The sequence below is a fragment of the Apteryx rowi genome, unplaced genomic scaffold (genome assembly GCF_003343035.1).
Source record: "Apteryx rowi isolate R43461 unplaced genomic scaffold, aptRow1 scaffold_811, whole genome shotgun sequence".
Lineage (NCBI taxonomy): Eukaryota > Metazoa > Chordata > Aves > Apterygiformes > Apterygidae > Apteryx > Apteryx rowi.
Genome location: NW_020451107.1, coordinates 51,629 through 65,027, shown reverse-complemented (window position 1 = coordinate 65,027; position 13,399 = coordinate 51,629). Strand labels below are relative to the sequence as shown.

The window sequence follows — 13,399 nt, the reverse complement described above, 5'->3', positions numbered from 1 at the left end:
CTTATTTCTGAAATAACATTTCACGTGCGTTGTTACTGCTTTGTCTCAGAAAACAGCGTATCCCCCATCAAATTTCCATCATTTTCAATTTGTTAGCATGCACCTCCTAGAACTGAGAGGATGGCTGTTGATCAGGACTGGAGCAGTGTTTATCCAACAGCAGCTGCATTTAAACCTGCCTCTGTGCCTCTTCCAATTCGAATGGGTTACCCAGTGAAGAGAGGAGTACCTCTGCCCAAAGAAGGCAACTTAGAGCTTATAAAGGTAAGACGCATTCCATTGGTGTTTGTTGACTTTGAAAGTTATTTTTCACTAAAACTGCATTGCTTTGATCAGAATATTTTTTCCTAGGTACTATTTTCTATTAAATATATTTAATAAGGCTTCTGATGAATGTTAGTGTAAGTAGCAAATATAAATGAACCATATCAGGTGACTTAATTAGGATTATCATGCTTGTGACTTTTATAATAAGGTTCAAGTCTTTTGCTAGATCAGATTTTAGAGGAGAATAATCTTCTACCAAACATATTGTACTACCTTAATTTGAAAATGTAATCAAATTTCAGTAATGTCCCTTCTAATACTCTCTTATTTATGAGCAAAAAAAATGGTATTATTTTGGTAACTCAAATATGTATATTTCAGATTCCCAATTTTTTGCATCTTACTCCTCCTGCAATTAAGAAACATTGTGCAGCTCTTAAAGGTGAGGTTCTTTTGTTGTTTTGAGGTGTTGTTTGTGGGGGGGGGGTTTGTTTGTTTGTTTTTAAAGGAAATTTGGACTTCTAAGACAATTCAAAGTGTAACTGTGCTATGATGCAGAAGAAACAACAGTATCCACCTCCAAAGCTGGTTTCTTTTCTGGCTTTGGCTGACAAGACAAAAACATATATGCTTTTTTTGCTGTATTGAGTTACGTAGGTGATGGGAAGAAATGTATTGTAATGTTTTCAGGGTAGCAGTGGGACTATTAGGCCTATTAGGGGGACTATTAGGCCTATTAGGCCCTGCTCGTACAGGAGAATTCATAGTTTAGTGTCTTAAGGAATATGAGTGATGGGTATGATTCACTTCTCAGGAGATTATAGCCTGGTTTAATCACAGATAATCAATACCCTACCATTCCAGCACACATTTGAAAATACTACTTTTCATAAAAGGAGCTCTCTGAAAGGAGCAAGGTGCCAAAGCCCAAAGAGAAGTGGAGGCACAAGGGGGCAAGGAGGAAATGATGAAAGGCCCATCTTGAGTTGCCTGTACACAAATATATGCAGCAAGGGAAACAGGAGGAATTGGAAGTCTGTGAGGTGTCACAGAAATGCAGTGGGAAAGCTTGCATGATTGAGGTGCAAGCAAGGCAGGTGTAGAGGAGGAGTTGACCTGAACCTAAAGGAATGGCTGAAATGTGCGGAGCTTTGCTACAGGATGGGGGACAAGCTGGCTGAGCGTTTGTGGGTCATGATCAGAGGGGAAGCCAAGAATGAGGATGTGTTGGTGGGTGTTTGCCACAAACTGCCTGATTAAGAGGAGGAAGTGGATAAAACCTTCTTTAAACATCCAAGAAAAGACTCATATTTACAGGCTTTGGTTTTCATGGGGAACTGCAGCCATCTCAGCATCTGCTGGATGGGTAATATGGTGGGACAGAAGCAATCTAGGAGATTTCTGGAATGTGTTGCAGGTAATTTTTTGATGTGGTTGCTGGATAAACTGACTACTGGAAGGTGCTGTGATGCACATGCTACTCACAGATTAGAAAGAACTGTTTGGGGATGTGAAGGTGATGTCAGTCTTAGTTGCCACAACAATAAGATGTTGGAGTTTAAGATCTTGAGAGAAGTGAGGAAGGCAAGTAGTGGGTTGAAAGCAATTTCTTAATGAAGGTGATTGATAAATTGACTAAAAGAGATGATCTATTGGATTTGTTACTCACAGAAAAGGCAGTTAAGTCTGTGAAGGTCAGGAGTAGCCTTGATAATGGCAACCCTGAAACTATGGAGTTTAAAATTTGGCAACCTTGCTGGGAGAAGCAAGAAAACAGATGGTGGAATTAAAGCCTGGACTTCAGGAGAGTGATTTTGGCTTATTTAGGAATTTGCTTGGCAGAATCTCATGGGAGACTGTCCTGGAGGGCAGAGGTGCCCAGGAGGGCTGATGGATGTTCCAGGTCATTCCTTAAATTGCAAGAATGGTCCGTTCCAGGGTGCAGAAGGTTGTTGAGCAAGTGTGTCAGAAGGACAGCATGGGTGAGCCAAGAACTTCTGGGTGACCTGAGGAAAGTACACAGAAGGCAGAAGCAGATATAGGCTACCTGGGAAGAACAGAGACATTGCCTGACCACCTTCAAGAAGGGCAGAAAGGGGATGCAGGGAACTACAGGCCAGTCAGCCTCACTACAGTCCCTTGAAGGTTATGAAGCAAATCTTCCTGGAAGCCATTTCCAAGCACATGAAAGCCTGCTTTATTAACAGCCTGGATGATGGTACAGAGCACGCTCTCAGCAGGTTCACAGAGAATACCAAAAACAAGGGAGCAGGTGATACATCAGGGAGCAGGGCTGCCATGAAGAGGGACCTCAGCAGGCTGGAAAAATGAACTCATGAAGTTAAATGAAGGCAACTGCAAGTCCTGTGTCTGGGATGGAGTAACCCCTGCATCAGTACAGGCTGGGGGCCAAAAGACTAGAAAGAAGCTTTACAGAATAGGCCATGGGGGTCCTGGTGGGCATTTGAAAATTGAGCATGAGTCAGCAGCAAGGAGGGCTAACTGCATACTGGGTTGTATTAACAAGAGTGTTGCCAGCAGGTTCAAGCAATAGATCCTTCTCCTCTATTCAACATTTGTGAGATTGTATCTGGAGTACTGTGTCCAGTTCTAGGAAAGCCAGTATAAAAAAGACATTGTAGTGCTGGAGTGAGTTCAGTGGAGTCCCTGCCATTATCCAAATGAGTAAGGTTTTTATAAAAATTACTTTTAAAAGCACATATTGCAATAACTTAGCAAAAGCATATTACTTGGATTGTTTTCTTTTTATTCTTCAGATTTCTGCACTGAATGGCCAAGTGCTTTGGACAGCGATGAGAAATGTGAGCAGCATTTTCCTATTGAAGTTGAAACAGTAGATTATGTTTCTGCAGGGACATCTATTCGTAATCCCAAAGCAAGAGTTGTGACTTTAAGAGTAAGTAGTATTTTTTTGATAAACACACATTTGTTTTAAAACCCCAAATGCCTGTTTGTTTGTTTTTGAAACATTTGCAAGTATGCTAGGTTTTAAGGAGTGTGGGAAGCGGTTTGCTGAATGCCCAAATAAAAAACAGTGGATTTCCTTAAACATATAGCAGCGTCTTAGAACTCGCATTATAATGATATATGTATTTATAAATGAAGACCAAGCTCTGCTAGAAACAAAATAGCATATCTTCTGACAAATCAAATTTTCTGTAAAGTAGGCACAGGTACACTTCCAGGTTATCAGTTGCACAGTATGTAGACTGTATGCTTTCTTTTACTAGAAATATCACTAATAGATCTTAGTTTTCTTTTTAACTGGTTATTTATAAATAGTGCATTTTCTTGTTCTAATGAATTTCTAACTCTCACATTTCTAGATGCAGGTCTATATTAACATGTAATGTTATTTGTAAATTTTGATAAGATATGGCTAAAAACACAATAACAGTCTTCAAGGAAGAAAAGCATAAAAAATCCAGGAAATGGTGTTAAGGAATTCTTAACTGTGTCCATACATCGTTGTTTGCTTTTTTGTTTTATCTTTTTTATTTTTATTTATTTTTTTAATTTTTGTGGTTGATAGCCCTAAATCTGTGTGTGTGGTTTTTTTTTTTTTTTTTAATATGGATGCTAAAAATAAATGTAGAGATCAATATGATAGGATATTTTCAGGGACTTGCAAGGTGTATTAATACTAAGGTTTTGAGGGCAATATGTCAGGCCTTGAAATACAACAGAGTATACTGATAGATCTGGCTTTGTTAGTGTTTTGAGAGCTGGGTGGAGCTGCAAAATGCTAATAGACATAATGGTCCTTTGCTTCGAAAACTGTTTTGCCTGTTACTTTGATAATTCTGTCTTCATCATCTTCTGGCACTGTCAGCTCAAGTCAGCTAAGAGACTTTCTAGTATTTCCTTCTTCAGTGTGAAAGTTAAATTTTTGCAGGATGTTGTAGCTCTTTTTCATCTTAGCTTGAAGCTCAGTATATAATCTGGACTGCTGTTACTTGGTGCCTAAAACATTATAGTGGGGTTTAGATGTGATTATAAGGAGTTGTAAAGGTACAGGAAATCCCTCAGTGTGGTAATGTCCAGAAGAAAAAGAGAGACTTGTTTTTTGAAGTTTCTTTGATTAAAGGCAGAATTGGGATGCTTCATTTTGATACTGATGGTTTGGTCTGCAGCTTACTATAAAGAAAACAGTTTTTCTAGAGGAGTTTTTGTTTAATTAAAACATTTTGGAATTGAAATCTCTTTTTAAAAATTTCTAGGTGACTTGGGGGTGGGAGGGAGGCGGCATCCAAATACCACATATTGTTGTAGGACTCCTGGTGGATAATAATCTACAACATGCCATGTGCAAACATTCAGAGACTTTGAAAGATGATTCAGAGAATCTGGCTTTTAAAGAATGTTCTCAATTTCTGTGGAGTAAATCTGGTACTTCTGGGGCATGCTGTATCTCTTCAGTGTTTTTGATTGCTGGCTATAGGTGGCTTAGCATTCGGTGTCTCACGTAGATTCTCTAACTTCTGTTTTATATACTTGTATATTTTATATGCATTTCTATTTTATATGCGTAAGTATTGAAAGATAGGTCATACAAATATAGCGCTATTAATAAGCATTGACTTAGCAGTGCTGTAAGCATCAGTGTGTATGCAGTAGAAGCAGCAGCCCTTTGATCGCATGATCATGGGATAATTGAAGTTGGAAGGTACCTTGGGAGGTTTCTAAGCTGACCTTGCTGTGAGTAGAAGGCTGGACATGAGGTCAGACAAGGTTACTCGTGACTTTATCCAGCTGGGACTTGACAACCTTCAAGAATGAACCTGTGCAACTTCTCTGGGCAACCTGTTCCAGTGCTTGCCTGTCTTTGTGGTAGAGAAGTTAGGACTGCGCTGTAGCTTTTGAACTTGTTTTTTGGAATGAGATTTGAGCCTATCCTAACAGCAGCAACAGTGGGGTCAGTTATAGTTGTGTTCTTACTCTGTTTGTGCATAAGTTAAATACTGCATGATCAACTGCTATTCTCTGTGGAACTCTAACCTTTCTAAAATTTAACATAAAATAGCATCTTGCAGCATTCTAGCTAACAACTATAAGCAATAATAACAATTAATATCCTATTTTGAAGGAACTACCCATATAAATTATAAAGTGATAATAGTTATCACTTATAATGTGACTTTGGATTAATAAGAACAAAATATTTATATTTATATATTTTTTTATATTCCTGTAACAAGCAACAGGCCAGATAGCTTTCAGTTTTCATAGGGAAAGCAAGTCATGTTGAATAAAATATAGTTCTTCTAACTATGGATTTCAGATGATTGTACCATGTGAAAGCAGCGTGGTACAACTATGGTAATGACATCCTTTTGAGACAGTGTGAAGAGTATTACTCAATGTGTCTGAGATCTTTAGAGGCTGGAGCATAATTTTCCTTGCATGAATGTAACAGAAAGACAATGTTAAGGAAACGTAATTGACAGAAAAGTGTTTCTCAGCAGTTTTGGTTTGCATTGTCAGGGAGCAGCAAGGACTGGCTGCTCTGTAAGGGAAGGCAAGCCAGGGCCTGAGGGTGGCAGCAAGGCAGGCTGGAGGAGTGACCTCCCTGACAAGGCTGCAGCCCTGCAGTACCTTGGCAAGGTGAGCAGAGCAAGTCTGGTGACACAGCCAACTGCCTGGTAATTGCCCTAGTGATAAAACAAATCTAAGGTCAAACCAGGATGACAAACCAGTGGGTCACAGTTAGGTCCGGAGACACTAACTAGGATCAGTCGACAGTCCAGTGATTGCCAAGCAAGTCCATAAGATGCAATGTGTCTGAGGTCAAGCCAGGAAGTCAAGTCTGTGGGTCAGGGTCTGCATGAGTGAGGGGCACGACAGGTTTAGCTGCAGCATGGTTCAGGCAGAGACTGAGGCTGAATGCCTTAAATGCAGCTCCTGAGTGAAGATGGACCAGGCCCCTACTACACACAGCTCTTATTTGCATGGCTCTGGTTCAAGGCTTATGTGGCTGCACTGTATCAAAGATAGCCTTGAGCACAAGCTGCCAGACTCCTTAGAGGGGATACAGTGCACTCAGGGACCTGGCAAGCATGGTGACTTCAAAAGAGATTGTTTATATTTGCTTTAAGCTGCAGTAAGAATGGAATCCTTTTCATGCATCTTTACCATTGCCTTAAAGACTGGGTGCACCTAATAGGTCTGATGCAATTAGAGGTAGACTTGATAAAATGTGTCTTTTTTTCCCAAAGTTAGTGCTCCTCCTCACCACTATTCCAGGGATGCATGGTAAATGAGCATGTCTTCCTTAACAAGGTGACATTTTTCACCTAATAAAGTGAGTACGGGCTTTAGTGTGGGGTCCCCCCCCAAGGTTAGAAGTTTCAGTATTGAAATAAAAGCAGGCAAAACTTCTGGGTTTGTTAGGTTTTATTTAAATATTTAGTTGTAATTTCAAACTCAAAAAAACTGGATCAACCTATGATAAGGCTCAAAGTTACAGTATACTCACTCACATATAATAAGTAGTGTATATTTGTTACCAAAGTAAAGTTTTAAAGTAAATCTTCCTCTGATATGTAGACCTCTGGCTAAGCAGCTTGGAAATAGTTTGCTGAGGTGCTAAGCCAGCTGTTGACAGTAGTAACTACTTTTGCAGATGCAAGACAATGTTTTGTTGGTTCGTATTCAACTAACTTAGTCAAAGCTGACAAACCAACTGTGGAAACTGAAAAAAATAGCAAAGTTTAATGTATTCGCAGTTTATAATAAGATTAAGTAGGTGCTGGGGCTTTATATTTACCAGTCCTGAAATTCTGAACGCAGTAAACAGAAAAAATTACTTTAGAGGAGAATTAAATGGATATTTCCCTTTGTTTACTTTAAAATAGCTATTAAACCTATATATATGAAATTTCCTTACATTTAAGATAGCTTTGTGGAATAATCTTATTCTGCTCTTTAGTGAACTGCAAAACATTCAGGCCGTGGAATGCACCTCAGTGCAAATGGTGTTAAAGATGTATATTAAATAACACATTTTAGTAGTTCTTAGTGCTCCATCATACCTGGCCAAGTCTGTTCCCTTCCTTTTTTCTCTTCCCCCTCTATCTCCCCCCATCGTCTTTTCCCTCTCTCCCTCCCTCCCTCCCTCCCCCTACCCCTCGTCTTTTCCCTTGCCCCCTCTCCCTACCCCTCCTCTTTTCACTCCCTCCCTCATCTTTTTCCTCTTTTTCATGTCCTAGAGATGCATTTAAGTTTAGTGCTTTATTGTCCTAATTTTAGTAGCAATTTCTTTTTCTTTTCAGCTAGTGCTTTTCTCCTGATATTTATTAGAGCTTCATATTTCTTTTAGTCTTTCAATTTTGTTAGTTTTTCTGATGCACTAATAGCTAAAACCAGCTTGCTTGCTTTTCATACTTGTTATACATACAGAAACTAGCTTCAAACTAACTTAGAGGTTTTTTTCTGTGTGATAGTTATTTGCTATGTGTTTTATGGTTGTGAGTTTCTTGGTATTGGAACAAAAGAGAAGTCATGAATATTCACACTATTATGTGATCAGTTATGTGAGATTAGACAGTTGTTGTGGTCCCCTCTATTCATATCTGTGTGCACCTCTGCATACTTCTATTAGAAATCTCCCAGTAATGATGTTGAGAAGTTTGAGTATCTTGATGTCTTTCCTGCTCTTTTAGATGCTTATAGCAAATATCTTTGAAACATCTTGATATCAGCATTACCAATATGCATTTGAAAAAATATTAGCTAAAAAAGATACATTTTTTTTCCACATGAAGTAATTTAAATATGAAATATAGTTACAAACTAAATTGACAGCTTTTTTCCCTCTGAAAGAAGTTTGAGTAAAAATGTTCCCCTTTCCAAACCCCTTTGATATTTGGATGAAAAGAAATTTATTGTTTGAAGGCTCAGATTATGCCTGCCTTGTGTTAAAAGACTTTTGACAGATGATACAATCAGAAGAAAGTATACAAATGCATACTTCATAGCTATCCTTTAAATTCCTGGTAAAAGATGTTCCTAACCATACGTTAAAATATTTTTCGGGGTACAGAGATTGGATTTTCCAAATAATTTAAGATGTTTTTCTCTTGTACTTGAAGGTTAAACTTTCTAACCTGAATTTGGATGACCATGCAAAGAAGAAGCTCATTAAACTTGTAGGAGAGCGGTACTGCAAGGATACAGATATGCTCACAATTACCACAGACAGGTATGGTTACAGGAGGAAAAAAATGCCTGTAGCAATGGTCAAAGTAGAAGGGTTTTTTTTTTTTTCCTGCTGATATAAAGTTATTGTCTTAGTAAAATAGCATTATTTTGTGGGCTAAAAATCTGACTTAAGATAAACATACCGGTACTCCTGTTTAAGAGTTACAGTTTTATGGACAAATCACATAAAGTCAAAGATAATAATTGGTAAATATTGCCCGATATTGAAGCTCTGTATTTAAAAGTCTTAGCCATTATTTTAAAGTATTTATTATGTTTGACAAATGGATTATGTTAGCTTTAACAATGATCTGAAGAGTTCCAGGCAAGAAAAACTAAGACATTAGTGACCAGACACTTCTCAATGCTTTTATGTTCTAGATTTAAACAAAGCACTGTAGGTTTTTTCCAGTTATGTTCAGCAGGCTGCATTGGAGAAGCATGTTTTCTGTGTTAGATTCTGAAGAGTTTAGGAGAATAATTCAATATACATATTAAAATGTACTGTGAATTTCTAAATTCACAGCTTAATTCAGTTTTAGGAAAAACATAGTTGGTAATCTTTTCTGTTTGCATTTTTTTGTATTAGAATCCATTTTCCCTATCCTTAATTTCCTGTCCTTTGATAGGAGACACCATTTAATTTCTAAGTAAAATAAATGCAGAATGAATAAAGTTAATTGTGCATCTCTTTTGCCACCAGACATGGAAATGTGGTTAGTTCTTTGGGACCACTTTTGGTACTAGCAGTTTCAGTTGAAAGTTATTTTTATTTCTCTAGCAAAACTGAAACATTAGGATAGCTGAAAAGAACTTGCTTTCTAGGGCATTTGTGTATGATCTTTATGTTTCATTCTGGAGGGAAATTTTAGTGTGCCAGTTGATGTTTCACCTTATTTTTACTAAATTCTGAAGACCCAAGCTCTGAGCAGTATCTCTTTCTTTAATACAGGGTCTTCCAGACTGTTGTTTAGATTATTTGTAAATTGAGATTCTTTCACTTTGAAAGACGTATGATGAAACAGTGTTTTAAAGTTTATTGCTAGATCTGTCATAGTCCTTAGCCATTCAGATAAATGCTTTAAGTATCTCATAGGTAATTTTGGCGTGATGTAATTTGTTCTGTATTAACTTCTAACTTACATTAAGGATCAAAAAATACATATTGGCAGCTTATTAGGTAGATCTTCCATGGCAAGTATTATAACAGACAACCAGTATTACAAATTTCAGAAAACAACTTTCAGAAATTCACATTATAATTAGTCATTGTTAACTGAAAAAAGTAAAGAATAATTTCTCTCGTCTATCTGGAAGTGATGTACCTTTTTAAATTGAAAAATAACAGCTTCATTTTGGCAGCTTAAAATTTCAGAACTAGTTTAAAACCTCTTTCAAGTGACAGGTCATCTTGAGTAAATTCAAAAGACAAACTTTGTGGCCACAGGAAAGTACACAGTACAAATGTTCATATCTGCTTAGTCTATGAGAAGTTTAGTAATGTTTCTTAATATTCTACTGCCTTCTTTCAAGACTCTTGAATCTATTCTTTGGCAGTCTAGGTTGAAAGTAGAAATATAAGGTAGGGCATTTTTGGAAATGTGAAACAGTCATGTTCAGAGTTAACTAGGGCTACCTCCACTTACTTCACCTGGAAAACTGTTTGAATGCATTTCTTTGTATCTGGGTCTGAGTTTAAATCCAGACATGCTTGATAATGCTCACAAAAGGCAGATGAAAATATTTAGTTAGTATTTTTCATACATTGTGATGACCCTAATTCTTTCTTTTCATGTTTCTGATTAATCCTTTGAACAATTTTAAAAGTTTGATTTCTAGATTATTTTGTGTAACTTCTTCAAAAATATAATTTCAGTCTAATCTGTTGTAAATCAGTACCACTACAGAAAAGAGTTGTCCTTCAGATTTGAAAGAAGGGAGTCCAGACTAAACTATGTTGGATTCCATTTTGGCTATCTTTGGCATAGAGTGCAAAGAACCTTTCAGTCATTCCTAAAGATCTATAGATTCTTGCTTTTTGTACGTTTTCCTGCGGACTTGCAGATTCTCGTTGTTCTTAATATCATCATAAAAGCATGAGTATTATTCTTGATTGTGTAGTCCAGAAATGTGTGTGTGAATAGAAGCAAGATCCCCAGGATACAGATTAGAAATTTTTGATGATTAGTTTAGTATTTTTTTCAAAAGTGGATGACAGTGACTTGATTTCAGAAAGACTAGCTTTGTTTTTGAATTTTTAGGTGTCCGTTAAGGAGACAGAACTATGATTATGGAATACATCTCCTCACAGTTTTGTACCATGAATCTTGGGTAAGCAATTGTGCATATGTATATTTCTCTCTGTATGTACATATAGATAAATGTATGTCCATCTGCATAAACTAAATGTCACTTGAACTTATGAAAGGTTCCATGACTATACACACTTAAATTATCTTAGATTTTGTTCCCCTCACCCTCTCGTATTTTCTTCAGATTCAACAAAGGTAAGTTACTTATGTTTAAATCTTACTTCCGCAGTGAACTTACAGTTAATTTCTTTAGCTTTCCAGGAGCTATTCTCTTGTTTGTATATGTTGTAACTATATATGTAACATATTACATCAGAGGGTTAGGAATTTTTAGAAGTAAACTTCTCTTTAGAGACCTTAATTTTGTTTGAGTTTATCTGAATTGATGAAGTAGAGAAAGAGAAAACAAAGTGACACTTCAGGATTGAGATCCAATAAACTTCATTTATTGCTTAAAATTATTCAAAGCAAGTTTTATGAGTTTTCACCCTTGTCTTAGTGCTGTTTGCTGGAAAAGTCTCACTAGAAAAAGAATTTAGATTTATAGGACTATTGGAAAAAAAAAAAGTGTGTAGTTGAGACTGAAAAACAAGGTTGGGTAGAGAAGGATGGCAGTATTTCGATAGATGCATTTTTAAATAATGTAGTAGCAGATTAGCTACCAAAATTCACACTTACTGTTTTCAATTGTTCTTTGCTATTTAGATGGAGTCTCCGTATTTAGCATTTTTAGGAATTTCAGTGTTCTTGATTTCAGTCACTGCAGTGATCACCTAAAATGTAATAAGGAGATTGAGTTCTGTCTGCCTTTGACTAGAAGTTGGCTTGAAGGATATGTGCTTTGTAATTATAGAGTGCATCCAATTAAACTCTCCTTATATATTTATCTTAAGATGTTCATACTTTAGATTTAAGGTGCTTTATACACATGGATATTTTTCTCCTGAACAGCATTACATTGCATTACAAGTCTGAAATTGGTGACAGATCAGTTTCCAGTATTAAGCAATGACAAGAGATCTAGACACTACTTGCTTTATTAATTCCAGACAGGCACCACATCTGTCCTTTGCTCTAGCATTACTTAGTGATGGAAGACAGGGCTATACGATACTGCTTTGTGAGTGTTCAGTGTGTATTGAATACACACAAGTCCCTTGCCCTTTTACTACCTTTCAGCTTCCGTGTTAATTTTTGATGAGTTCATCAATCAGTTGTAATTGTCTGATTTCCATGAAAAATTGGTGGTCTGGTGTGACTCTCCCCCCCCCCCCCCAAAAAAAAAAAAAAAATCAGTGGTAATCCCTTTTAATAATCCTTTTTAATAGACTCGCTGAAAGGTAGTTTGGATAGGTTTTGTAAACCATGAGCAAACAATGTGTTCTATTTTAATCTGTGTGAACTTTAAATATTGGGGTAGTGGTGGAAATTAGCCCTCCATGTAGACAGTAACATTAAACCGCTTTACAGGACTAACCTTGATTTGGTGACTTTCCCAACAGAGTAGTGCCACACGGTATTTGCATTAGTGGGGTTTCTGGAATTCAGTAAAAAGATGAGGCCAGCCATTCCACTCTTATTAAATGAAAGCAAAGCTGGCTGCATATAGTTTTTGCCCTGACTCCTAAAAACTTTGCATGCTATCATTTTAAAACATGGTATAACTCCCTAATTTATGTACGTAACTGAACTACTGAATTTTGTGAATAAGTAAGCATGTGAATTCATAAAAGGAAAAATTGTCTGCTAATATACATCAGGAAGTATAATTTCAAGTGTAATTATATTTTAATTGCAAGTGATGCATAATACTTTTATTACAGTTATGAAATAGAGCATCAAAGCAAGTAGGAATCTGAAACTTTTTTAAGGGGATGATTGTTCATTGTTTCGTTGGTTATGTAGTGAAGTATGTGCTGGACAGCTGTATTGTGTAGAGAGGCACATTTCTAACATTTATTCTTAAGTAGTGAGTATGACAAGTTTAATTCTGGCTTGTCTGTCTTTTGAATGCATGCTTAGAAGACAAAACTTACCAGTTTATCTCAACAGCAGCCTCTAGTACAAGTTTTCCTGTTTACCTTTTCATTCTTGGCTTCAAACCAAAACCCAGGGCATCCACTACTCAGCAATACTGTTATTGTATTAGTTAAATGGCTCAGAATTAGTTTGTTTTGCTGGCAGTGTACAAATAGCAAGAATCCCTGTTGTAATGCAGTTGCAATTAAAATGTGCAACCAAGTGCGTGACAGAAAAAATAGGAAAAATGGAAGATTCCCAATGACTGATATAGATATTGTTCAGCCTCAAGGCTATGAATATTGTTAGGAATGGATTTCTTTCTTGGATTGGGATATCGGGAAGAGAACTTGTTCGCATTTGAATTAAAGGTTATCCAAATCAAATCTGGCCAACTGGTTTCTGAGCAGTACCACAGCAGAAGCGAGGAGGCAGGATGAGAGCTGAATGCAGTAAGACTAACACCCCCCCGCCCCCCCATAGCCTGCTAGCAATCAATGGATGAAGGAAGAAAACAGGCTAACCAAACTGTGAAAGATTTCAAAGACATACAGGAGGATTGACCCTGGTTTCATGAAACT

The 13,399-nt window shown here is 37.0% G+C and overlaps 1 protein-coding gene across 2 annotated transcripts in view; it reads left to right on the top strand.

The window, feature by feature from the left end:
• The window catches only part of MRPS35 (mitochondrial ribosomal protein S35), a 51,888-nt gene that overhangs the window by 30,838 nt on the left and 7,651 nt on the right, over positions 1-13,399 (top strand). For both annotated transcript variants that reach the window (XM_026089417.1, XM_026089416.1), the window contains 5 exons: positions 97-264; positions 649-709; positions 3,045-3,184; positions 8,379-8,488; positions 10,749-10,818. In XM_026089417.1, the coding sequence (XP_025945202.1) occupies positions 97-264; positions 649-709; positions 3,045-3,184; positions 8,379-8,488; positions 10,749-10,818 (549 nt within the window). The remainder of the gene's footprint in view (positions 1-96; positions 265-648; positions 710-3,044; positions 3,185-8,378; positions 8,489-10,748; positions 10,819-13,399) is intronic.